We start from the raw sequence: 26,314 nt of genomic DNA, 5'->3' as shown, positions 1-26,314 counted from the left end.
ACTCTACACTGTGAGTGAATCCCATGAGATTCCTGCTGGACCTTCTCCAGCCCACCTACACCCTTCTGAACAGCAGCTTGCCCTCCAGGGAAAGAGCCATTCAATGTGGTATGATCTGAAAACCTGCTGAGGTGACACTCTGTCCTACCTCCCAGGTTAGTAAGAAAGAGTATGGATTCCACATGAGCCCCTGATGGGGCCTCACTAGAAACTGTCCCCCAGCAGGGCTTTGTTCACTTCTCAGGCTCAAGTCCTGAACTGGAGATCCATCCTTACCATGTCTTCATCTACCTCTGCTTGCCCTTGGCTGCATCCCCATACGTCCCACCAATTTGCCAATCTGGCTAAAGTTATCCTTTTGGCAGTGTTAACATTTTTTATTTTTTTTCTCATATGTATTACCTCATTTCTGTTCCTGCAAAGTAAACCTAAACAGCAGTCAAAAAAACAAACAAACAAAAAAAAAGTGTTCAAAATTGTATGTGTCTTAATTACCATTCTTACTATTGGGGAAACTGTGCAAGTGCTACATGCATGGAAGCATGAAGTCCAGTTAAACACACTAATACTCTTTCCTAACACTGTGAGCAGTCAGAAGACAAACTGTAAAGTTGCTTTATATCAGCTCTAGCTGAAGGTCAGATTGCATCCACAGGCCACCACTTTTTCCATAAGAAGTTCCTATTAACAAGCAAGTGTTAGGAATGCAAAAGCAAACAAATCCAGAAATATTTTTAACTCTTGCATACCTACATACTCTTCCAAGTGTAAGTTTTAGTGGAGTGAAAAGGATAACATAATTAGCCACACAATTATAGTTACATGAGGGGTCACCTGAATTCCTAATTGCTTAAACTTATCATTTTTAAGCAGGATAAGTACATCAGTGGAAAACTAATTATTTTTTTATTTATTAAATATTACATAGGCTTTAGGGTCTCAGATGGAGTGGGCAATATATGAACATTCAGGAAGTCAATCCCTTCTCTGAAGTATTTTTCAACTGCGAAGTACAGAAGAACATGAAGAATATAAGGATGCTGTTTTCAGTAAAAACAACTGAAAGAGCAGAGTGGTTTTACTGTGGGATCAAACATGGAGCTGACAAGACTGAGCCAGGAAAGATGGACAAATACAAGCATGGAATATGGAAACAAAAGGAAAATTGTAGCAATTAATGGGAAAAGATAAGAAACAAGATAAAAATACCTTTAAAAAATGATGAAAAATAAAGTATACTGAGTTCAGAAAGGAAGGCTGGTACCCTAAAGAAAGTAACTAGTAAGATCCAACTTTCATATGTCAGCACATTGACATTACTAGCAGCTTTGTTGTTCCATGAAGACACAGGAGTCCAACAGCCTTCTCAACATGGATTTTTTTCTTCCCCCAAGAAGGGCTTCTCTTCTGTTTCTGTGTCCTACCAAATGAGAATAATTTGGCTATTCTGTTCTCAGGATTCCAGGGACTGTTCTTCAGTCACAAAACCTCACAGCAAAAGCAAGCAAGTTAAAAAATGACAGTGAAATTGAAATGTCAAAAGTTCTTGACCACAGCTTCTTTTCCATCAATTACTCCAGTTTCTGTTAGAGAAGTCCTTTTTAATGCCTGTAGAGCTTATCTTAGTTTAAAGGAGTGTATAAACTTACAACAATGTAAAAAATTCACAGCAAAGCTCTGTGCAGGTGAAAATCTGTTTTTTAACACTGAAGTTGGCTCAGCTGTGGAGCAGCACTGCATTATGGGGAAACTTCCCAACAGGTCCCAAGATGGACTCATGAAGTGGGGATTAGTCAGAGCACCAATCAATACCTGAAGAGATTATTTTATTTGAAATAAATGAACTGGTATTTATCACTCTCTGAAACAGCAAATAGTTTAGACCAAGTAAATAATGTGAAGTAGAAGGAAATTGCAGAGAGCAGGCTTTGTAAGGATTGCAAGATTATTGTGAGTTACGCTGGCAGCATCTACTACATCAATGCAAGTGCACCAAGACTGCTTCCACCAAGCATTAGAATTATTAAGCTTAGCATACAAATGTTTATGGCAACACTGTTCTGGGTTAGTGCAATTACAGCAGCGATGCCAGCACAGTATGAGCTACTGCAAATGCTTGTTGGCCTGAGACAAGGTGAGAGAGGGATCAAAAGCCTCTGTGAGCTACTGAATGACCGTGTTGTTGCTTAACTCTGTGACCCTCATGGAAAAGCTGAGGAGATAAATAAAAGGTTAAGCAGAAAATGGGCATTTACTTGTCCATTATCAGCCCAGCTCTGAAGGATATGATCTATTACTTTCCTGGCCTTCAGAACATCTGCTTGCATTAGTGTCTGTCTTTGAGTATCCTGTGATATTAAAAAAGCATCCAGGTGTTAAATATCTGAACATATAGACACAGGTGGGCACAATGAAAATTCAGGTTCCACTACCCAAGCTAACAGATATTTTACTGCACTGGTAGTCTCTTTAACTTGAGGGTACAGAGTTCACTGAATTTGTAGTTCCTTGCATGTTTTCTCTTTGCATGTAGTAATCAACCCCAAAAGGCTTCCAGCTGCTGAACTGAGGCTCTTAATTTGGGCCTGTTGTGTTTATGAATGCTCATAATTCCTCACTGTTCTTAATAATGTCTGTAAGTCTCTGAACATCATGACTTAGTCTTCTAAAATTTATCTTGTCTGTGACCAATGCAAAACATGTGAGGAAACAGTAGAATACACATAGTGCATAAAATGCCTTGTAAATTGAAGCAGTATAGTTATACATGAAAAATTAACAGTGGATGTGATATTATCATTATTATTTGAATGTTCTCAAGCCCAGGCGAAAACCCCCAAAATTGCCACCTTTGAAAGGGAACTACCATGCATAAGTAAAATGAAACATATGGGATGGAGAACAGAAGTTTTGAGGAGAAAAACCTGCAGTGAATCAATAAAAACCACTTAGTGCTACTTTCTAGAGTACAATGGTGCAGCTTATGATTGCACACCAAATTCTACACATTGCAATGGTAATTTAACTACCACAAAATCCCAACCCTAAAATTTTTTTTTTTTTCTGTTTTTTACAGTATCTAGACCAATAATTCAGCAGAGGACATGATTAGCTTTGTTCTTAAAAAAGTCATATTATTAGCCCTCTAATCAATAACTGTTTAAGAACTGCATATGAAGGATTTTCTTATAATAAGATGTTTAATGGATGTCTTTTCACTTCATTAGTATTATTTTATTAAATCCACTTTATTTCTGCTCTCACTGTTATCCTGTTGCAATACTTTCAATGAACAAGTGTTGTTTGATACAGGTCAAGCACAAACTGTCCTGTTTCATATATATTCAAATATGATCTGGAGTTTTTAGAAAGAAACAATACAAAAGATATGGGCCCCATAGAATTTAGCATATTAATGTAGAAGAAAGAAGCAAAAAGGGAAAGGTAATTACATTTTATTAAGCCTAAAGTAAAGTAAAAAAACATAGGTAAGTGTAAAAATGCATAAAAACATAGTCTTATTTGATTGCAAATCTGTTCCCAGACAAAAATCTTGCCTGGGTCAACATTGGTCATTAAAAGTCTAAGCATCAGTTTACACCTGTCCTTAAAATGCAATCCAAACAATCTTATTGAAAAGTGTTATTGGATAAAACAAAGAGTCATCATTAAAATGCAGCACACATCAATGGATACATAAATCAATTATAACAGCAAAAAGAGTGACTATACTTCTAAGGAAAAAGAAACCAAAGACAGAAAATACACCAACTGCTACTAATGCTGCAGTGTTAGAAGAAAGCTACAGAAGAGATAGAATGACATTGTAAATTACTCTGTTTATAGAATATTAAAAAGAATCTGAAAAGCTTTGGTGAGGAATTTTAATTCAATAAGTTAGAGTCTAAGATTTATTTAATAGTTTGTCCTACCATAACTACATGATTGAAATTATACAGCTGTAGTTTATCAGTAAAAGTACAGTGAAAATACACAGATGCTCCAAAGAGGGTGAGAATAGAAGCACACAGACAAATATGATCTGATAACATGTATCTGTTTATTAAAAATAATGGAATAAATATTACATTATGTAGCTGTGCTCTGGCAACTGCACTTGTAACATTAAGAAAAGCATAGGTCCTCAAGAATTAAAATGCCAGCCCTGCAGATCTATAACTCCTGTAATATCTTAAAGTCATTATAAACATTTCAGTGAGGGTGCCAGTTGATTCTAATAATAGTGTGTGCAAATGACACATGGTAGAGGAGACCAACATATTTATGTGACCATAAACAGTGGAATGTTGCCATAATTTTGCTCTAGGATCTGAAAATGACCACAATCTGAGCTTTGAATGTATTAGACATTTTTAACACAACCATGAGGTTCGAGGTTTTCTGAAGTCAATATCCATTCTCACTGTAACAGACACGAGACTACTCTTGGGTTCAGGACTTGGCACATTTACCTGGAAGTGCAAAACAGCCGTCAGACTCAAGCGTTCCTGGCACCCTGAAATAGGAGTTGAGGTGTTGCTAAGCTGGTAAGCCCCACTGCTGCCACAGCCAGCAGCTAGTGTAACTGCTTCACTTCACCAGACCCCCAAAACTCATGGGAAAAATCAGGATCCCTGTCCTTGAACGGAGGAGACCGGGCACGGCAGAGACAGGCTCGTTCTCAGCACTCCTTTCCTGCCTGATGCTCTGCACATCCCCAGACCACCGCGCCTTGACCCCCCCAGCCCGAGAGGAGCCTTCTTGAACCGCTGGGGAGGAAGTTTCTCTCCTCGCAAGCTGCGACTGGCTGAGGGTTTGAGCAGGTACGCCGGCAGGCAGCGCTGGAAAACCTGGAAAGCATCCCAGTTTTCAGATGCCCGCGACAAGAAGGGCGCAGAGCGGGCTGAGCGCGCTGCGGGGCCGGGGCTGCGCAGGGTCCCTCTTGCCCTCGCCACCTCCGCCCGGCGACCAGGGCTGCCTCCCGCCTGGTCACTCGGGACGAAGGGACCGGGAGAGAATTCCCTGCCGAGAGACCCGTTTGATGTTTTGCTTCGTCGGTTCTTGTGCAGCTCTGCCCCACGGGCTGATGGCTGGTGCGGTCCCTCGCTGCAGGGCTGCACGGGTGGGAGCCTCAGTGCCACCCATTAGGGAACGCCAACCTCGGCTGTGTCTCGAAGTGGTGCCTCAACATTGCTCAAGCTAACTTTTAAGCTTGCACCTACTTTTACCCTCCCTGCCCGGTGTTTGAGCGTACACACGCTCCCCTTTCCCTCTTGCTGGTGTTTCCCAAGCAGAAATGCTTGGGTAGGTTCTAACCTACCAAACGAAGGCAAGGGAGAAACACCTCTTGCATGTTTGGCATCCCCAGGCCACCTTCCCCACCTCCAGAGGTATCTTTTATCGTCCATTCTCTAATCTAACAGAGATGCGGCTTCCTGCCTGGTGCCGGAGCATCACTGCTGGGGCAGCAAGGGAAGGAGAGGCGGGCCCGACCCCTTGCTGCTCCTCGCCCTCAGGTTCAGGCCCTGCTGATGCCTCGTTGTGTTCGGGGAAGGGGGAAGGACAGACCGAAAGTTCTCGCTCCAAGCGACTCGTAGCGCCCAGTGACACCTTCGAGAGGACCCATTGTCAAACCGTACAAACCGTAGAGATGACTCCCAGCTCAGAAGCAGAAAAACCAAAATTTTTTTACCTAGTTTCTCTGTATCAGGTAACTCGAATACATCAAGGACAGCTTCTCATTACTGAATAAGTAAGAAAAGAATTTTTTTCTGTTTTTCACTTTTTTTTTTTTTTTTTTTTTTTTTTTTTCCTGAGTCGGCTAATGCCCGAGTTGTGGTGCTTTCGGACATGTCTTCTGACAAGTGTTGCAGTTCAGCACTGTATGCACTGTGTTTTGGAAACAAACAACGCAAGTAGCTGGAAAACTTGGGAACCGAGGAGAAAGGTCAGAGGGTGGCCAGTTTTCGTGGCCACGGCTGAAGAAGCATAAATAATCAAAAGACTATGATTGCTTGCACTGACCATAAGACCAGGGGGAAATGGAGAGAGAGGGGGAAAAAAAATAGATGAGGACTGCTTCGTAGCTTGTCACTCCCCGTTCTGACATCTTCCTGTTCCTGGCCAGGACCTATTCCCGACGCGGCTCTGAGAGGAAGGGCAGCAGCTCTGGGAGCAGCTCCGATCGCGGCTGCCGGGGATGCGCAGGGCGCGGAGCGTCGCGCAGCCCCTCCACCGACCGCAGCCTCGCCGCCCCTCGCCGAACAGCGCCGGCTTGTCGCCTGGAGATTCACCCTGCGAAGACACCCGTGTGCTGCCTGTCCCCCGCCCGCCTGCGGAGCCGCGTTACTTACGCCGGTGGCGGCGGCGGGATGCGGCAGGATCCGCGCCGGGATAGAAGGGAGCCCTGATCTTAGCTCGGCGTACCCACCGACGGCTGGCGGAAGCAAAGAGTTAAAATATAAAACCATAAAATATTGTGGGGCTGCTGTGGTTTTTTTTCTTTCTTTTTTTTTTTTTTTTTTTTTTTTTTTTTAATATTAATGTTCTTATAACGGAAGTTCTTATCAGTGGGTTGCACTGTACTTGGCAAACAAGCCTTTTTACCTTTTAAACAAATAATTCATTAGGTAATTAAATTCAAGTGAGATTACTCTAATTAAATATACACTGCTGTTGAATCATAATTTCTATGTGGCCTAGTTAAAGATGAACGATCTCTTATTCCTGAAAAAAAAAAAAAAAAAAAAAAAAGCTTTAAAAGAATTCCCCGGTGATTGGAATAATAGATTTATACACCACCGTACAGAGGTCATTTCAAGAAAGAAGAGACACCAAACACAGCATAAAGGGACTTTTCATGTCTGGAGATACTAGAATTTCAGGTTTTATTGCTGCAAGTTCTATTAAAAGACTTTGTGGAACCTAGGAGGAAATCAAAATTATCTTTCAAAAGGTGATAAGTTATATAAATATGTGCACAAACAGAAATGTGTCTCTGAAGGTATTAGTTCTGCATAATTTCCAATGAGTAGCTACTAGGCCTCAGAGGAAACAGTGCATCTTGAAATGCTCTGAAGGCTTACATTGGCCAAAATAAGGCAGGACTTTAGCAAAATTAGAAGTAACTTTGTAGCCAACGATGTGCTATGTGTCCTGGTTCCTTTTAATAGCATTAGGCGTTCAAGCCATAAAGACTAATCTGGAGAGTAGAAGTTCCTGCTCTCTGCTTTGATCTCCTTCCTCTTGGCTGTTTAAAGCTGACAGTTTGGCTGAATGGCATTCACTGCTTTCATTTGTAAGACATGAGTTTCCTAGTGTTCCAGAGCTAGCAGCTACACCTGTACTGCAGGAATTTACATTGCATTGCTCCAGGATGGCATTGATTTGGGACGGGTGAAATACAAACACAAACTAATTAAAAACTGCATAATGCAGCCCTACAGGAACAAGACAGAAAAAAAACCAAATAAATACAACTGCAGCTGGCACGGCAATTGTGCCTCTGCCCCCAAGCAACAGTCTGGTGACATAAAATTATAAACCTTAAAAAACTCACATAATTGCTGTTGATCATTTTGGAGACAAAATGGAAATTGTTTTGTTAATTAAGTTCAGACCCATAAAATATTCATAGATAGGTAGATAGACGGACAGAGAGAGAAACAGAGAGAGAGAGAGAGAGGCAGGTGATACATTCCACAGATTTTAATCCTTGTTCATATAGGCCTGTGTGCATAGCTCTAATAATTCATTTGCAAAGGCGCAAAGGAAGAGAACATCTATGAATTCACGCTGCTATCACAAATAAATAAATGTAAGTTCACCTGAGGTGAACTGATAAAGGATTAATGAAAAGCCACCACCAGAATATCGGGGGCCAGGGGGGAATCAATTTCTCTTAGTTCACTTTTTTAAAAAGTTGTATTTTTCATTTTGAAAGTGCGTGTGCTCTCTCTCTCTGAATACAACAATCTTTATAAACACCTTACTAGCAGCTGCCTTCAGCACAGTCAAACACTGCAGCTGCTCAGGCTTGGATTCCTTCCTGTACTGACTATACACACTGAAGATGTGTACATATTCACACTTAGGGAATAGATCAGGTATCCCTGATTCCAAGTTTGTGTTTATTCAGACAAACTAAACCATTCATTTGCACAGTCAGAGGTCTAAGGGCTTCTGTTACTGTGAATGAAATTGGCAAAAATAGAGTGAGATTTTTTAAAAATTTCCTTCCTTCCTTCCTTCCTTCCTTCCTTCCTTCCTTCCTTCCTTCCTTCCTTCCTTCCTTCCTTCCTTCCTTCCTTCCTTCCTTCCTTCCTTCCTTCCTTCCTTCCTTCCTTCCTTCCTTCCTTCCTTTCCTTCCTTCCTTTCCTTCCTTTCTTTCCTTCCTTCCTTTCCCTCCTTCCCTCCTTCCTTCCCTCCTTCCATTTACCCTCTTTTTAACAGAAATGTTCCTTTGGTTGGGCGTGAAGGGGAGGAGAGGGGAGTCTGGCGCTCCAGAGCTACATCACCTCTCTGCCTATAATTGTTTGTCACACGCCCTGTTGTCACAAAGTAGGGTTGTTTCCCAGACCCTGCTGGAAAAAAAGGTACAAAGTAATAATGAGTGTTTAACAAGGCTCATAAATCAGGCTGATGAGAGAGCTCAGGACGGTCACACGGAGGCGACAGGGCCTGGCAGCGGGCGACCAGTGAGAGGAGACCCTGCCACGGTCCTGCCGAGCCACCCCCGCACTGCCGGCACCCCCAAAAGAGTAAAAGTCCTCAAATAAAACAGGGTCCCATGCTAAATCACACCTAATACACTTAATGAAAACTCAGTCAACTGATCCAAATAGTCGGCAGTCGGTGCATAATTAGAGTCTAGGAGAGATGTATTAAATTAATGGATTCTGTCCTGCACAGATGTATCATTAAAATATATAGGATTGATACTTAACATGGTAGAGTTATTTTAAACTTACACATTAATAAAAACACTGCTAGGGAAAAAAAAAATACAATGAAACTACCTGCTGAGAACAGTCAGAAAATTAGCAACATACGAATAATTTATTTTTTTCTTTCGCACACCTCCTTCCCCCCCCCCCCCCCGCCACCCACACATTCTTTCCACAGGAAAGAAAATTGAAACAGACTATTAACTGAAGAGATCATCTTAAATTTCTTCGTCTATTACCGGTGAGAGCTGAAAATGAAAAGAGGATTTGCAAAAGAAATCGTTACCAGGATGTTTCAGAGCAGTTACAGAATTAAATGAAAACTTTTCTCCCCAAGCCACAAACAAGGAGCTTTAGAGCCTAAACCTTCCTTTCTTTTGGTAGATCTGATTATCACCGCCGCATAAATCCCGAGTTTTACCAACGAGGCCATATGCTCGTGTATCTGCCCGCAGAGACGGCGCCCAAACGCGTATATCACTGTGGAAATTACACGGGTGAACCGTAGACTAGTAAGTATCTGAACTCCACTCTCAGATTGTGCTCTGCTTAGTATCCTATTCTCCCCATAGTTAGGTGTCTCCTTTCAACATCTCTGTCATCTCCATTTGAAGATATTTTCAGCGGTTTATCACTGCCATCTCCAGCCCTGCGCATTTGCAGCAGGTTATCACAATTGCCAGTCCCCCCTGGCTGATGGGTTGCGCTGATTACCATCACTGCCCTCAGATATTTGGTGCGGATTCCCAGCACTGCAATATCCACTCTTAGGACATCTGGAGCAGATCAAAATCACTGACTTCATTTTTCAGTAGAGTCAGTGTAAAAGCTTCACACAGCCTCTTCGCAAACGTACCCTGCAGTCAATTCCCGCAGAACCAGCCTTCAGTTAAAATTCGGCCAAGCAGCGACCCCTATGTCTGGATTTGCATTTCTTATCGGACCCCTATCTAAACTGATTTGTTAATAATAAAGAGAAAATCTCTTGGCACTGGATGCATCGCCTTAAGAAACTGGAAGGATCACACTGTCTTAGCAAACTCCTTCCCAAGAAAGGCTCCTTAAGAAGTTTATCTGCCCAATGATCTTTGAATTAGATGAGCGTGGCCATTTAGGTCGATTTACTTTAAACAGTATACAATTTATTTTAAGCGATTACCTTAGGTATAATCACATTATACTCAGCGCTGTTAGGTATTTCTCTCTCCCCTGGTTTCTGATGTGCATCCGCTCTCCGACGGGAAGGTGACTGCTTTTCACTCTCAGCCCAAATCCTTTTTTGCTACGTGACTGTTTATCGTCTTTTAAAACGCTGTTCGACTAATGAGTTGGCACTGCACTCCTTTTTGTTAGGTCTTGCACAAAGTTAAGGAGGCGTTCAAGCAACTACAATACAGTTCTCAGGGGGGAAATGGGGGGGAGAAAGTAAAAGGAATAGGGTTTTTTTCGAATTATGATTTAATTTTTTTAAATCGGTATTTTATTCCTCCACCTATTAACAATTTGAAGCTAATTTATGAGTAGGAGGAGTTAATCACATCAACCTTTTGGACTGTTTAGGTCGTGTGTTTAGGGCAAGATTTTTCCTAGCGCTTCGGGCAGCTGCTGCTGATGTTTGTAATTTTCCGTACAGTATCGTTCTTTTCGCACTTTTGTTATTAAGCTCCTGCTATAGGTCTTGTATGGAAGGAAATAAACCCAGAATCTCCCAGACCTTCACTAAACTGATTTTCAAGCTAAGTAGCTTAGTGTAGCAGCTCTGGTCCCAGCTTACTTACACAAGGGGGGGAAAAATTAAAAAGGGCTTTGAAAGGTTGCTTACTAAAGTGACTTAATAAACCGTCAGGAAAAAAAAAAATGGGCAATGTCCTGTGCAGGAGCAGGAATCGCGTGGGGATTGGCGTTTCCTGATCAGAATTGTGCATAATTAATGGCGTTCGCGGGACCCTGTTCATCCTTGCGCAAGGAACTTTGCAGATGAGGAACAAAGCTTTCCTACCGGTCTTCTAACTTTTCCCCCTCCTAGGCGATTTTTGCCTTCCTACTTTCCTTTCCTTCCAATTTACGTTTGTTGTTTTGTTTTGTTTTGTTTTTCTTTTCTTGTCTTCCTTCCTTTTTTTTTCTTTCCGAATTCACAGTTACAGGTAACCTGCACTTTGCATTATTTGCTCTATTTCTACTCAAGGTGAAGAGTAGCAAAGTTCGCCCCGAAAAGATTCTGGGCTGATAAAAAAAAGCAAAGGAGACTTTTTTCCTTTTTCTTTCCCTCTTTTTTTTTTTTTTTTTTTTTTTTTTTTTTTTTTTTTTCTCCCCTGAACTGATCCGAGAAGGATGAGAGCGGGTGGGGGAGGGGATGACTCACATTTCTTAAGCCTCCAAGTGGAAACCTTTTCTGGATACACATTCCACACAGATCTAAAGAGCTAAGAAGATTTCGGCAGCGTCGGTGCCTTATCCCACCTTTATTTACCTGAAGCCCTTGTAATGTGACACTTCCATTCGCAAAATAAGGCTGCAAATCTCAAGTCCCACTCAGCTCTGTTACGACGCTGCATTTTTGTCTGAGGGTCGCACTCCTGCTTTGAGGGTGAGATTTTGGAGCGGTGCGGGGGAGGCACCGCTTTCCCTGTTAGACATAGGAAGGGGAAAGTTCGCTATTTCCAGCTGATGGGGAAGGAAGTTTAATCAACACCGTGAGACGGAGCGGCTCCCTGGAGCACGGGGAGGAAAGGGCTGGCCGGGGCTGGAGACACCCCGCGGGGGCGTTGGCAGGAGGGGAGGCATCTCCCGGCGGGATCGGGCTGCCGGGCTCGGCCCGCTGCTGCGGCTGCCAGAGGGGCGCGGAGCCCCGCCGAGGGCTCGGGAAAAGGACGGAGACCCCCGTCGTCCCCCCGCTCCTTCTCCTTCCCTCCCCCCTCTCCCCTGCCAGGCACTCGCATCCCGAAAAGCCGCGGGCCCTCGCTTCTGCGGCCGCTCCGCTCCGCGCCGCGCCGTCCCTTAAGGAAGAGCTGGGCCGCCCTGCCAGCACAAAGACGGAGCTCCTGGGCTGCGGGGCGGGCGGCGGCGAGGGCTGGGCCGGGGCCGGCCCCTGCGGACTCTGCCCGCAGCCCCGGAGCGGAGCCGTGGGGCGCAGCGGCCCCGGCAGTCCCGCCGGGGCTCGGAAGGTCGGGGCGAGAAACGCGCAGCCCTCGGCCCGCCGCCCCGCGCTCCCTGCTCCCCACAGCGGGGGAGATGGGAGGGCCCCGGCAGCCGCAGGAAAGGGAAAGTTTGCGGCGTCGCCCCGGCGGTGCGATGCTCTCTCGGTCCCAGCGAGGTTCGGGCGAGCCCAGCCACGTCGGGGAACCGGACAACGCCGCAGGCAGGGCACAGCGGTGACAGCCCACCTCCCTTAAGGCGGCCGGGTCCCTCGCAGAGGAGTCCTTTGTCTCCCGCTGCACCTTCCACCCTCTCCAAGGGGAAAAGGAGAAGAGAGGAAAAGAATCCCTTCCTCTAATCATTGTTGCTAATGATCATAATGGCAAGAGCTCGTTTTGGTCCTTTAGTGTGTGTGTCGCCTGTGTCTTGCCCCCCTCCCACCCCGTTCCTCTCCTCCTGTTTCCTCCACGATGTGTTTCCTTCGGTCCCCATTGAAACGGGAGGATGGAAGTTTTGACAACCTACAAGACACTCGGTTTCCCCCTGACCCCCACCCGCGCTCGGGGGCAAGAGCTGGGGGTCCTCTGTGCGCCACGGCATACATGTCGATGTTGTTGATTTGCGAGATTATTTGTTTCCAGTATTCTGAGAACTGTCGCAATGCCTATGATAATTGTCCCTGGGTGTCAATCCGTCGGCAGGGCATGAGGAGGAGAAAGGGCGGCGGGGAGGCTCGCATCGCTGCGGGGTCTTTTTTGGTTTTTTTTTCCTCCTTTTTTTTTTTTTTTTTTTTTTTTTTTTTTTTTAACTAAAGATTCTTTTGGGAAGTACTGCTAGGAGCCTTTTGACTTTCAGCAAAGTTGCGCATATGTGTATGAGTGGCATTTGTGGGTTGTTGTAGAGAGATCGCGTTTATTTATTTATTTACTTATCTGCTTTTTTTTTTTTTTTTTTTTTTTTTTTTTTTTTTTGTAGTGGCAAATTGTTACAAGTCTCCTGGCTGCAAAGACCCCTTTTCCTCTCACGGCCACTCTCGTTTGTTCCTGAGTCCAACGACGACAAGGGGGACTCAATGTTAAAGGTGGAAAAAAAACCAGCAACACAGTTGTTTTTGTTAAAAGGGGACACACTAAGGCTGCGAAACAGCAAAACCCCAATGTTGGACAGCTGTAAAATCGTGTAGACAGGTTGTCATACAGCAGTGGGGGCTTTTCTGAAAGGAGCCCATTGCTAAACATTAAATGCGCTGGGAGCGGAGCGGAGCAGCTGCGCGGACACACGCACACGCACACGCAGCGCTCCCCGGCCCGGGCTGGGCTGCGCACCACGTGCTGCGCCCAGGGGGGCGCGGGGCGGCGCTTCCAGCTCGAGTGGGTGCCAATCAAAACATCAACTTCAAATTGTATCTGAAAGATCAGCCTAGGACCTAAGGGCAGACACATCAGTTGGAGCTCAATTGTTGATCAGATCACATCTAAGGGATTTAGGAGCACAGAAGAGCCGAGATTTGAGGAAAGACACCCCACTGAATCCTGCCACACTCCTCCTCCTCCATACCTAGGGTGCAATATATATCTGACAGAAAGAAATCAGAACGAAAAAAGAAAATTATCGGCTCGATTTCTTTTCTCTCGCCCTGCCTGACTCCAGTAAAGAGGGGAAAGGAAAAAAAGAGAGAGAGAGATCCAGAGAAGCCCGGGTTTGTTCTGCTCCCCTCCCCGGCTCTTCAGCAGGCTCCCTCCTCCCCCTTTTTTTTTTTTTTTTTTTTGGTATAATTCCTTCCCCCCCCCCCCCTTCCCCCCTCCTTTTTTTTTTTTTTTTTTTTTTTTTTTTTATATCTCTGCCGCTTCTGCTGCCGCCGCCAGTGCTGCTGCCGCCGCCTCTGTGCCCGCGCCCCGGAGATGTCCTTCCCCCAGCTGGGCTACCCGCAGTATCTCAGCGCCAGCCAGGCGGTGTACGGGAGCGACCGGCCCGGGGTGCTGGCCGCCGCCGCCGCCGCCGCCGCCGCCGCCGCTGCCGCCTCGGGCCGGCCCGCGGGCGCCGAGCTGGGCAGCGGCTCGGCCGCTGTCACCTCCGTGCTGGGCATGTACGCCAGCCCCTACAGCGCCCCCAACTACAGCGCCTTCCTGCCCTACACCGCCGACCTCGGCCTCTTCTCCCAAATGGTGAGTGAGCCCCGGCCCGCCCGGGCCCGCCGAGCGCGGCCGGGGGATCCGCGGGATCCAGGGGATCCAGGGGAGCCGCGGGATCCGGGGCCGGGCGGAGGCTGCGAGCCCAGCGCGGGGGGCGGCGGAGCGGCTGCGGGGGCGGCTCACGCCCGCCGTGGAGGGGGAAGCGTGGCTGTCGACGGGTCTGCGGGGGAGAGAGGGGCTGGGGGTCGCACTAGAAGCCCCCATCCTCCTCGTCGTTCCAGCCGGGCAAAACTCCTCCGAGTTTTTCTTGGCGGTGGAACCGCCAAGCAGGGCTCCTGCCTCCGTATTGTCGGCTTTCCCTAGCAACTCGGCTATTTTTTGTTTTCTTTTCTGTCTTTGTTGTTATTGGTGTTGTTGTCGGGTGATATTGTCGGTCCTGCTGTTTCACTGGGCTTTCCAGCGCGCTGCTCTTTCCGCTTGGTACTTTTCTTCGCCGCTGAGCGATAAACAGGTTCCGTCCGAAAGGCCGAAGTGTCGGTACCTGGGGCGCCCGTTAATTTCCAGGCATTTTCCTTAAGCCTTGAAAATGTCCCGTTCTGTTCCTTGAACTTTTCGTACTCTGATTATGGCGGGTATCATAGATGGGATTTGCATGAGGCGAAAGAGGGCATCTACATCCCATTACAGGCATCGAGGCAGAAACGCATATCGGCGCTAATTCCAAGATAAATTGCCGCCACCCAGACTGTCCTCGGCATTAATTTCACGTTTTCTTAAGAATGTAATAGCTAGAAAGTGAAACATTTTTTTAAACTGAATGTTTTTATATCCGGTGTCGTTGAAACGTTTTCGTTGCTGGTTCACCAAAATTCTCGGCGGCGCTACGCATAGGTTCCACTTCATTTTCTAAATGTCCCCGACACATAAAAGTGTGAATATTTCCAACTGAATTCATGCAGTACATGACTTGTTGGGGTTTTTAATGCATATATGTAGGCAAATAGGAAAATACGCTGTTGAACAAGGGTCAGCATCTGAAAACATATAATTTTTGTACTGCAAACATTTCCTATAAAGTCACTTTTAACAGCGTGCATTTCCTACTTTTTTTTTTTTTTAACCTTGATTTTGGAAATGCAGTGAAAGTTGAGACAGAAGCAATGAGTGATTCACAAGTGGCTTCTTCAAAGCAATTCCCAACAGAGTTTACAAAAAATATCATTTCAGCAACAATAACAAAAGACAGCAGAATAAAGGGAGTGCAGAAAGCCTACTCTGTAACACATTACAAAAATTACATCGGGCTACCCTTTGTGTATAAGTGTTGTCTCTGAAATTAAAATGCATGATCCTTCTTAACTGTTTGACAAAGTTAAATTAGTTTATTCGCAAACATTATTGAAGAGGTCCATTTCTAAGGCTGACAAAATTATTACATAGTAATATGAAAAATGTATTTCTGGACTAGGCAAAATAAAAAAAAAAAACCCAACAAAACAAAATAACAACAAAAAAAAAGTCGAGATCGTAATAGAAGAAATAAAGAAAGAAAACTGCTTGAAATGTTAGCTATTTTGGAACAGTTCCCGTTCCTGCTCGCAAAGTATCCTGGTATTTTCTTACAGTGATTAACCATGATGGTGATATTTTGAAATAAATTCTAAATTTCTTGACACTTGTAAATCAAGAACTAAAATATAGGTTAATATCTGGACAATTTGAGGTAATAATGAGGCCTAATGAGGTTGCTAGAAAGATAAAATGTTATTTACCAAAACACCTGATGGGATAATTTGACTTGCTGTGTTTTACTACTGATGATAAAAAGAATATTGATTGCAAATAAATCACCGTCTCTAAACGCTTGTAAACAACTTGTGTTTGCTCTGGTCAGATCAAAGTAAAACTTATGAGATAAAGTGTCTACATATCCATATTCTACGATTCGTGGATCAGTTTTCATTCCAGAGTTTAAAGGCTCTTCTAGCAGTCAGAAGTTAATATTTTACTCCAGAATCCCGGTGTTTGATTTGGGGAGCGAGGATGGTGGTGTTGGCATGTGCGTGGAAAATCTCTCACATTATAAGTCTCTTCATACTGAAGTTGTGCATTCATGTCCTCAGTCTCGTCTCACTAGGAGCAAAAATAAAGAATGCTCTGCATGCATTTCTAGCGTCCTCCTGGAACTTTGCAGATAAATGCAGCGCTGTGCGCGGGCATTAGTTTGGAACTGCGGTGTAGTACCTGTTCTATGTGCCTGATAATTTCAAGGGCACAGTAAATTTTCTCGCCGAGGCAAAGGCGAGGTTGCTGCGTTTCCGTCGCTTGGTTTGGTTTGGGGAGAAAATATTCATGATGTCTGTCAGAGCCCCGCTTAGCACCTCTCTTTCCTTTTCCTTCAAGAAGGGGGAATCACTCGGGAACACCTCCCTGTATGACCTAAATGTGAAGAGCCTGCAGCGGGCAGGGCCGAATTTGGCTGTGAAGACCCTTTTGCACGGCTGAAAGGCGTATTCCGGCTCCCGGAGTAGCCTATTCGGGTCTGTTAGAGACGCTAACGAGATAATTGATGTGCTTTTTCCTCTCCGCTTGTCTGAATGTGTTGCAGGGCTCCCAGTACGAGCTGAAAGATAATCCGGGCGTCCACCCTGCTACCTTTGCTGCTCACACTGCTCCCGGCTATTATCCCTACGGACAGTTCCAATACGGGGACCCGGGGCGGCCCAAAAATGCCACTCGGGAGAGCACCAGCACCCTCAAGGCCTGGCTCAACGAGCACCGCAAGAACCCCTACCCCACCAAGGGCGAGAAGATCATGCTGGCCATCATCACCAAGATGACCCTCACCCAGGTCTCCACCTGGTTCGCCAACGCCCGCCGGCGGCTCAAGAAGGAGAACAAGGTGACCTGGGGCTCCAGGAGTAAGGACCAAGAAGATGCAAACCTCTTCGGGAGTGACAATGAGGGGGACCCCGAGAAGAATGAAGACGATGAGGAAATTGACCTGGAGAGCATAGATATAGATAAAATTGATGAGAATGATGGGGAGCAGAGCAACGAGGAAGAGGAGGAGAAGCCCGAGCTCCTGAGACAAAGCAGTGAGGAGGAGCACTTGGAAAAGGAGAAGGATTTGGCACTGTCGGGGTCTGAAGGGCTGAAACCCAAAGACGCGCTGGCCATGGTGAAGGAGGCCTCCGACAATAGCACGAGAATCATCAGTCCTGGGGGACCGAACAATTTACAGATGCCGTCTCACAGCAAACCCAAGATTTGGTCATTGGCAGAGACGGCAACCAGTCCTGATGGTGCCCTGAAGTCTTCTCCTCCTCCGCCCCCTCCCCCCCAGGTTAACCACACTTCTCCTCAGATCCAGCACCCTGCTTTTCTCCCTAGCCATGGACTCTACACATGCCAGATTGGCAAATTTCACAACTGGACAAATGGGGCTTTCCTCACTCAGAGTTCCCTTCTAAATGTGAGGTCCTTTTTGGGAGTAAATCACCACCATGCTGCTCATCACAACCACCACCTCCAGGCCCAGCAACAATCTTCTGTTTTAACAGCAACCCTGGGAGCTCTAAGCAGCGAAAAACCTTCAGAGAGGACCAGTCCCAAACACATAGGTAATTAATGCATCAGGCTTCCACCTCTCCCTCCACCCCCAACACATGCACGTGAACTTCTCCTTGAGGAATGGTGTCACACTGGTGTAACTGATTGCTTTTAATGGAGCTACAGTTTACTCTAGCGTTGATTTCCGGCCCCCCACCCAGCGTGTTGGTCACATACATTAAGCACATTTCATGTGGCCTATTACATTCTCACCCTATATGCTCATCAGGTAAGATGAAAATTCAGGAACAGTGCAGTGAAACATTTAGGTTTGAGCTTTCCTTCCCTCTCTCATGACCTTCATCTCCCAATAATTTCAAAGACAGTAAGAAGTCTGTCAAGAAAAGCTTGCAGACTACTTAAATACTGAAAGCAGCGTGTAGCACTGTACACACATATACATGTATCTGTACACGTCTGAACAGGAGGGTGAGAGGGAAGGGCACAGTGTCCAGATTCTTACTGCTGTTATTCTAAAATGGTTCTCCTTTCGTTTTTTTTTTTTTTTTTTTTTTTTTTGTCTCCTTCTAGAAAGAGAAAATGTACCAAGAACTGACTCCCCGCCCCAGCCGCTAAAATCGCCCTTCCAGCCTGTCCGTGACAAGTGAGTTTGTTTGTTTGTTTTCACTGTAGGAATGTTACTTATGTGAAACAGTGTTTGAATAATAAAGACTAATTATAACACCTAATCATCACCATAATAATACATACAGACAATGAGAACAGCACAGGAGTTGCTCTAATCTTTTCAAACTTAGACTAAATTGCAATTGTACATAGCCAGACTGCAACTTTTCTAAAATTTAACACATCTCAAAGATCTTGTGCTAGTTATACCAGAGACAATGATTTTTATGAGATTATCTATTACTAAGATGCTATAGCAATAGACAGGCAATTAAAAAAAAACAAAACAACTTTTTTCCTGAAAGATTGTTACGTCTTTTTTTTTTTTTTTTTTTTCTTCCTCCCTTCCTCCCCTGCAGCTCTTTGGCTCAGCAAGAGGGAACACCGAGAATTTTAACAGCTCTCCCTTCTGCTTGATTAAATGATTTGGTGAAAAAATATTACAGAGACTGGTATTAAGGACAGAGAGAGTGAAAAAAAGAGGAAACGGTATAAACGACTCTCATCAATCTCTTTTTGCAATAAGGTGGTGCAAATCCATAAAAGCATTACACAAATCTGTAGATGGATCCCCTTCCCCATTGTACCATTTCAGATCGTGTTATTCTAACCATTCTTGGATTATTTGTTTGGTAAATGTTTCCCATGTGTTTGTGGTTTTCTTTTTTTCTGTATATAGAGTGATTTCAGATTGTAAATAACACGTCAGCAAAACTTGTCTAAATCATATATTTTTGTCTAATAAACTAAATGAAATGATGAGCTCTCAGGTATGTATTCTGTTGCTACAGATCTTATATTACAAATCTATTCAAACATTTATAATTTGTTTTTTTAAATGTCTCCTTTCAAGTCTCCTTCTTTGGGTAACTGAAACTTAAAGTAGCAAATCCAAGGTATTTTGCTGAAAACAAGCTGCGAGCTTCCTTTTTCATACAAGAAAATTTACAAAGTTGAGTGAAGCTGGCTCTTGCCTTAGTAGAATTAAAGTTATTTTTTCAATTGTGGTGATTCAGATGTGCTCCGTACTACCCATTTTCCAGACCAAAATGGACCTGACTTCCACTTAGGCTACAAAATAGTTTCTTAAAACTGAAAGGGACAAGTTTTCTCACAATTCCCTAGTCCAATAACTTTGCTGTCTAAACTGATTGCTAAATTGGATCAAGAGCTTTAGTGCTTTGCTATATATTCCTACCCAAGAAGAAATAGAAGAAAAAAAATCATAGTTTAAGAAAAAGAATTATTTGTAGCAATATGTGCTTTGAATAAACACAGAGGAAATATGACGGTGAAAGATATTTTCCTGTGAGATTAAATACATCTTAGTAGGGGAAAAAAAAAAAAAAAAAAAAAAAAAAAAAAAAAAAAAAAGCAGCAGCTCTGCTCTTTCACATCTTAGAAATCTTAGAAGAAAGTTTTGCGATTCCGATTCTCTGGTTGAAAACAGACTGAGAGACAGGATCTATCATTTTATAGAGGCATTAATCTTCCAAAGACGGTCCGTTAAAAAGTGTAATATTTTGAGTGTTTATTTCTTTTTTTTTTCCTCCTAAATGAGAACACTAAATGAGCATTGAGGTGCTAATAAGATACCAGATGGTTGTTGATGGTGGAAAATGGAAAGAAGCAGCTGGGAAAGTCATTAAGAAATAATGCGGTGACGCCCTATCCAAACTAAACCAACTTCAAACCAGGACTTGTCGGAAACAAGATGAGATTTTCAAATAAAATATTAATAAAATTCTTGTCAGAGATCAGAATATTGATCTTGATTTAGCTGCAAATTCATCTCAATCAAAGAGCAGCCTTGGTAACCTATGGCTCAGAGATCTGTTGGCAAGGCGGTGGAGGCAGTGGGCTCCCACATTTTGCGTTTTTCTGATGGAGCAGAGAAACAGGTCAGGCAAAATAGGTTTTGTGTGGAATATATGAAGGAGAGTCTCATTTTGACATCCTACAGCGTCTAATTAGTTTGTATTTTGGCTTTTAGTTGTTTCCATGCATTTTTTTTTCCTTTTCTCAAATCACAGTCTCGCGTTTGTAAATGTTGGTAACTGTTCCAACAAAAGAGAACATTGAACTTTTTACCAATCTAGTGTAATTTAGCCTTCAGGGAGAGGGAAGACGTATCTAAAAATAATAATTAAAAAAAAAAGAAATAAAAAAGACTTCAAGCCTGTAGAGCTTAACGCGGGGTGCGTCAGGTCAGTGCTGATGTAAACCCGATGCAATTGATGCCTCTATCATAACAATAGAGATGAAATCGCCTCAGTCCCTCACGGGCTGCCTCGATTCCCAAATTCCTCTCGGGACACGCGCGGTCCTCGGGCAGCCCGGCCGTCCGGGGGACCGACCGCTTGGCTGCCACGGACCGGCTCCGCTCCTCCAAGGCGAGCCGGGATGCTCTGCCGGGCTGCCAGACTGTCCTGGGGGAGCGGAGCGGGGACTCCTGTGCGGCGCAGGAACCGCAGCAGGAGCCGCAGCAGGGGAGAGCGGCGGAGTGAGCGTGTGCGCGTCCCGCCTGCCAGCCGGCACCCCGCTCCGCCAGCGCCGTCGGGCCGAGCCGAACCGAGCCGAACCGAGCGGAACCGAGCGGAACCGAGCGGAGCACGGCGGTTCCGAGCAGAGCCGAGCGGAACCGAGCGGTTCCGAGCGTGCCGAGCAGAGCCGCGGGCCGCGCTTTGGGCGGGCTCGCAGCGCCCTCTGTGGGCGGCGGGCGGCGCCGTCCCCGCGCCCGACCCCGCTCGGCCCCGCTCGGCCCCGCTCGGCCCCGCTCGGCCCCGCTCGGCCCCGCTCGGCTGGGGCGGAGAGCCGCAGGCTGTCCTCCTTCAATACGGCCAGAAAGCATCCTCCGGAGCGCGCTTACAGTTCTGATTATCCTCCGGAGAGTGATAATTCCCACTAGTTATCTGGTTGGCAGTTTTCCTCCTCTGCAAGCCTCCGCATTTCTAGTGCTGACTCTGTTGCACAACTCGGTTTTTTTTTTCTCTTCTGAATTTCCCAGCTCTTCCCCCGCAGTAAGGCTAACATTGTGACACTTCCCTCCCCAACCAGCTGAGGGTGTTACCGGGAGCGGGGATGATGGATGAAGCCCCGCCGGGTCAGCACCGCTCCGTCTCTCCCCACCGCGCCCGGAGCGTTTGCGGGGATGGGATGAAGCGCCCGGCTCCTGTTCCCGCTGCGGCTGGAGAAGGCGGGGGCGGCCCGGGAGCTTCGTGCCGACTGTGGAGGAGCGCGCCCGGGGCTGCGGGCTGCCTGCTCGGACTTTTGGAGAGCGCTACTCCCAAAGTTTTCGGACGGGAGGGCAAGTGGCTTCCCCTTAAAAAAGGGAAAACCGAAAAAGTCCTGAGGCCAGCTGAGAAAAGCCGTGCTGTCTAAGTCAGAAATGCTCCGGCGTGGCTGCGTGCCTCAGTGCCCAGCACTCCCCGAAGGTCTCTGCCCCAGCCTATTCTGCACCTGGGGGAGCAGGGTGATTCGCCTCTCCCTCCCGGCAAGCCACAGCGAGGCGGCCCTTTCTCCCGCAGGAAGTTTCAGAGAGGGAGGACGGGCGGTCACTGCGCTTCCCGGAGCCCTCGGGGGCTGCCCGGGCGCGGTGCGGGGCCCGGGCCGGGCGGGATCCCCCCGCACCGCCCCAGCGCTCCCCGCCGCCGGCTCCAGGAGGGAGCAGGAGCTTCATCATACCGAGGTTTCGCTTGTCACGTGAACCGTGCCAGGAATGGTCGTTTACGTCACCCTGGCAGGAAAATAATTTGTAGTTTTTCTGTCATATTTTCATTGAGATCCACCGCAGCAGATGTATACCAGAAAATACTAGAGTGCAGGGAGAATAATAAAGAAGCTTAAGCTAAACGATTTGCCGTAATTGGGAATGCTTGGAGCTGATAAGAGCAAATTGGAAAATACTAGCTTCCTACTTTTTTTTTTTTTTTTTTTTTTTTTTTTTTTTTTTTTTTAATGATTACGGTACCCGAACCTGATAAATAAAGTCAATAAGAAAATTTGCATTGAATCGAACAGGAACTACAAGGAGTAATACTTCTTTCAGCACGACAACCGAGTGCCAAGATACATTTTGGTGCTACTTAAAAGGCTGCCAGAAAATACTTTTTATACGTTTGCATAATCCTCCATCCTCCCCCAGTAAAAAATGTCTTGTTTTTGTTATTATTTACTTAGCATTAAGAGAAGAATGGTAGAAATCTGTGAAGAAAGAACACTGAAAAGTTGATATAATCTCGAGTTCAGCAAACTCAGAAATTCGCAGTTGCCAGAACAGATTAAAAGCAAACGGCAGCTTTACGGGGATTTGGCTTTGTCACAGAGACGTAGTTATGAAACACACTGATTGGTATACATGCCTCATTTTTTATTCTTTTTCTGTTTTATTCTGGGGAAAAAAAAAAAAAAAAAAAGTCTATTTTTATCTAGGTAAAAAAAAAAAAAAAAAAAAAAAAAAAAAAGCGCCCAGAGAAAGGGAAGAGGAAAGAGAAGAAGAAAATTAGTAGGGTGCGTGTACTCAAACTGGCTCGTTCCTATGATAGTTATCGTAGCCGGCTCCTGTCACCCCTTCTCGCTGCTTTGGTTGAGTTTTTGGTGCGCTCTCTCTGAATCTGGAGCGGCCCCGGAGCCGCCGCCGAGAGCAGCGCCCGGCGGAGCTGGGGCGGGGGCGCGGTGCGGGCTGGGGCTGCCCCCGCCCGCCGGCACCCGCGGAGCTCCTTCCATCTCCCACTAACTTTCATGGCATGGCCATGTTTTCCTCTGCCTTTTTTTTTTTTTTTTTTTTTTTTTTTCCATGGGCGCCGATCAATTATTCACAAGCACATTTATCTCCCCTGCAATATGGAGAATTCATATTCATATCTCTGTTTTAGTGGCCTGACACAGATTAATGTAATACGCGCGGCGGCTCCGAGCGCCAGCCCCGCTCTATGAATCATGCACTATAAAGTTTCAATCGTCCTTGTGGATGAGACTATTACAAAGAGCGGGCAGCGGCGGGGCCGGGGAGGCGGGGGCGGCATCGGCGGCGGCTCTGTGCCTCGGCCGGCCATCGGCCACTTTAAACAGGCTCGTGTGGAAACCACCGGCTGGCCACGGCGGGACCCGGCAGCAGCTCTGCCCCCTGGAAGGGGCTGCGGGGCCCTGCCTCGTCCCCATCCCCACAGCCCACCGGGCAGGGGCGGGAAGAGCCGCCTGGCCCCGGGGGAGAGGCGGGAGCCATGCCCGCCCTCCAGGATGGGCACCCCGGGGCGGGAATGGCGGGCAGGCTGCCCGGGGAGCGCCCTGAGCCGAGCGCTGTGGCTGGGGAGGGAGGGAAGGGGTAAAGGGAGTCTGCATCACCTGGGTATTACCAATGCTGCTGCGATATCTTCATTTGTGTTTGTTTGTTTTGTTTCTATATTTTTTAAATTCCCCAATGTCCTTAAAAGGTGTAGAGAATGGCCAGGGCTGACAGAGGCACACAAGCAGCACAGCTAGTGAGTTGTCCTGTGAAAGAGAGCATCAAACATGGGCTTCAGCACACACCCTCCATGCCCAGACCGCTGCCTCAGTCCCGGCATGAGGCTCCCCTGCACCTCTGTGCTCCCAAGCCCTGCATGCAGGCCTGCAGGTGGGTGGAGGAGAGCCACCCATGGGCCCCAAAATGCAGCTGCCAGCCACAGATCAGGGAACCACGGCTGGAAAAGCTGTGGCAGGTCCCCTCTGGCCTGTGGGGCAGTGCCATGCAGGACCACAGATCCTCCTCTGCCAGGAAGGGCCGTGGTGATGGCCAGCAGGGCTGAGCCCACCACTGGCTCTGTGGGGGCTGCGGTGAGGAGAGACGTGGGGCCCAATTCCAGGCTTAAAGTCGCTGGGTTTCAGCAGTAAAACTTACCTGGGCCCAACAAATCAAGTAAAATGCTGGAACATGCAATAAACATGGCCTGCGTGGCGTGTTTTCCAGTGAAAAGTTACAGGAATGGCTCCTGGCGAGGTTGGTGTTCCCCATTGTGCGGTGCCCCCATGCAGTGCCATTCATAGCTTGCCCATAAAACCAGCCATGTGGACAGGAATTGCTGGGTACCAGGAGACTGAAAACCCCATAGAAATAGGTATTCAAAATTTAAGACTTCGAAAATATGAGCTCTTAAAACTAAACAATGTACTTCTGTAAGGAATTAATTTACTTGAGCCCCGTCACCACTATTAATATGAGTTTTGACTTCTTTTTTTTGTGTGTGAAGAGAATATATGCATGGGTGTTTAAAAAAAAAAAGTTAAAAAAATGCATCTTTTATCTGTTTTTGCTTACTTTAAATAGCATTGTAGACATCCCTCATGTCTGATAGCCAAACTTATTTTCTAACACGTTCCTTGGGAGTCAAGCTGATGCAAAAATGCAAGCGTGAGGCACACACCAAGTCCTGGTAGTGCTTCTCCTGAGAGAACAGAAAGCGCCGGCGTAAATTCTGTGCAGAATTAAGGGCGAGTTTAAAAAGTAACATTTATTTTTATTCCAGATTTATGGCTGACCCGTAGATAATTAAAGGTTTTATTTTGAGCTGTTGGCCCCACACAATACATTGTCCTTTGTTGCTGCACAAGGAGCGCTTTCCCTGTGCTGCCTACGGTTCCAAAACAATGAAGCAATCCATTTATTTTGTTGGTCAATTGTAGCACAAAGTGAGGTGGTCAGTGTGGAAAGTTTATCACTGTCTTGTCCCTTTGGAGGAGGCAGAGCATTCACACACCCTCTGCCCCAGTACACAAATGTCAGTCTTTTTGCAGGCTGCTGTTTTCCTTTTGAAGATGCCGATGGTGTCTCTGATCCACTAATCCATTTATCCAGTTTCATGAGTGCATTGGCTGAATACACTCACAATAGCCTTGCCCAGCTGGAAACAAGAAGTCAGTGAGTGCAGCCGGCACACCCACCAGTGCCTGACACCACTCTCAGATGAGGCTTGAGTGCTTGTCTCAAAAAAACCCCAACCCAAAACAACCCCCTCAGAGCCCCCAACATGCCGTGATGTGCTCAGCACCGTGATCCTCCCCTCCCTGAGAACAGAAGTATTTTTAGAACCATCTACAGCTCTCTGCATGGCTGTATTATTTTCATGGTATTCGGCCGTGTCAATGAGGGCTGGAGTAGGCTTGAGGGGGAAAAAATGCCTCTGGTACTCTGCAAACAAGTGCACATTAAAGAAACTGGTCAGTTGCTGCCAAGGGGGAGGAGGCAGAGGAGAGGCAGTGGGCAATGGACTTCCATTTGTGTTTGGTGTCATGCCGTTACTTGCCAGCTTTTTATTGCATTTTAAATGTATGTTTAATTACCAGTGTTATTGGTAATAACAGAATGTTTGAAAATATTAAATACATTTGTGAGCTTGTGTGAAAAAGAAGTTAAAAGGTGTTCGGTGCACAGAATGTTAAAGAGATCTCACAATGAAGTGATTAACATTTTTATGAATAAAATTAATCACGCATTAACTCTGCAGCTCAATACATCTGAATGCCAAATGTTGCACAGCAGCCCTTTCCCCTAAACCCAAGAATTTTGGATGAAGTATTGACCCACATCAAACACTCCCCTATTAGTAATGGAGGTATAGCTATAAGAAGATATTTTAATAATGTACATTTACATTTGAGGCAAACAAATAAAAGGGAGAAAATAAATTCGGGGTGCTTTGTTAGGATTTGTGATGGCTGTAGGCACATAAATCCATTAGGAAGCAGTCTGTGGGGGCAACTGTTTGCAGAAAAAAGAAGTTTATGTGGCACTCACGGAGGCAAACAGCAAAGTCATCATAGTAAACAGATTCCAGTAGATTGCACTCAGCTCTCCTTGGCTCTTTTTAGCACGTTCATTGTTCTTGG

The 26,314-nt window shown here is 45.9% G+C and overlaps 1 protein-coding gene across 1 annotated transcript; it reads left to right on the top strand.

Annotated features, from left to right (window-relative positions):
- Positions 1-13,930: 13,930 nt before the first annotated feature.
- IRX1 (iroquois homeobox 1) lies at positions 13,931-19,209 on the top strand. Its single transcript, XM_056484245.1, has 4 exons — positions 13,931-14,245; positions 16,821-17,835; positions 18,356-18,428; positions 18,811-19,209. The coding sequence occupies exons 1-4, from the start codon at positions 13,982-13,984 to the stop codon at positions 18,866-18,868; spliced, it is 1,410 nt and encodes a 469-aa protein (XP_056340220.1). The 5' UTR covers positions 13,931-13,981; the 3' UTR covers positions 18,869-19,209.
- Positions 19,210-26,314: the final 7,105 nt, after the last annotated feature.

Source organism: Oenanthe melanoleuca, chromosome 2, assembly GCF_029582105.1.
Source record: "Oenanthe melanoleuca isolate GR-GAL-2019-014 chromosome 2, OMel1.0, whole genome shotgun sequence".
Lineage (NCBI taxonomy): Eukaryota > Metazoa > Chordata > Aves > Passeriformes > Muscicapidae > Oenanthe > Oenanthe melanoleuca.
The sequence above is the reverse complement of the archived record's forward strand: the minus strand, read 5'-3'. Positions and strand labels throughout refer to the sequence as shown.

Bases quoted from the DNA above. Each gene is read 5' to 3' on its own strand.
- IRX1 (XM_056484245.1), top strand. From the start codon at position 13,982: ATGTCCTTCCCCCAGCTGGGCTACCCGCAGTATCTCAGCGCCAGCCAG. The intron at 14,246-16,820 runs GTGAGTGAGCCC...AATGTGTTGCAG, and splicing joins TCGGCCTCTTCTCCCAAATG to GGCTCCCAGTACGAGCTGAA. The intron at 17,836-18,355 runs GTAATTAATGCA...GTCTCCTTCTAG, and splicing joins GACCAGTCCCAAACACATAG to AAAGAGAAAATGTACCAAGA.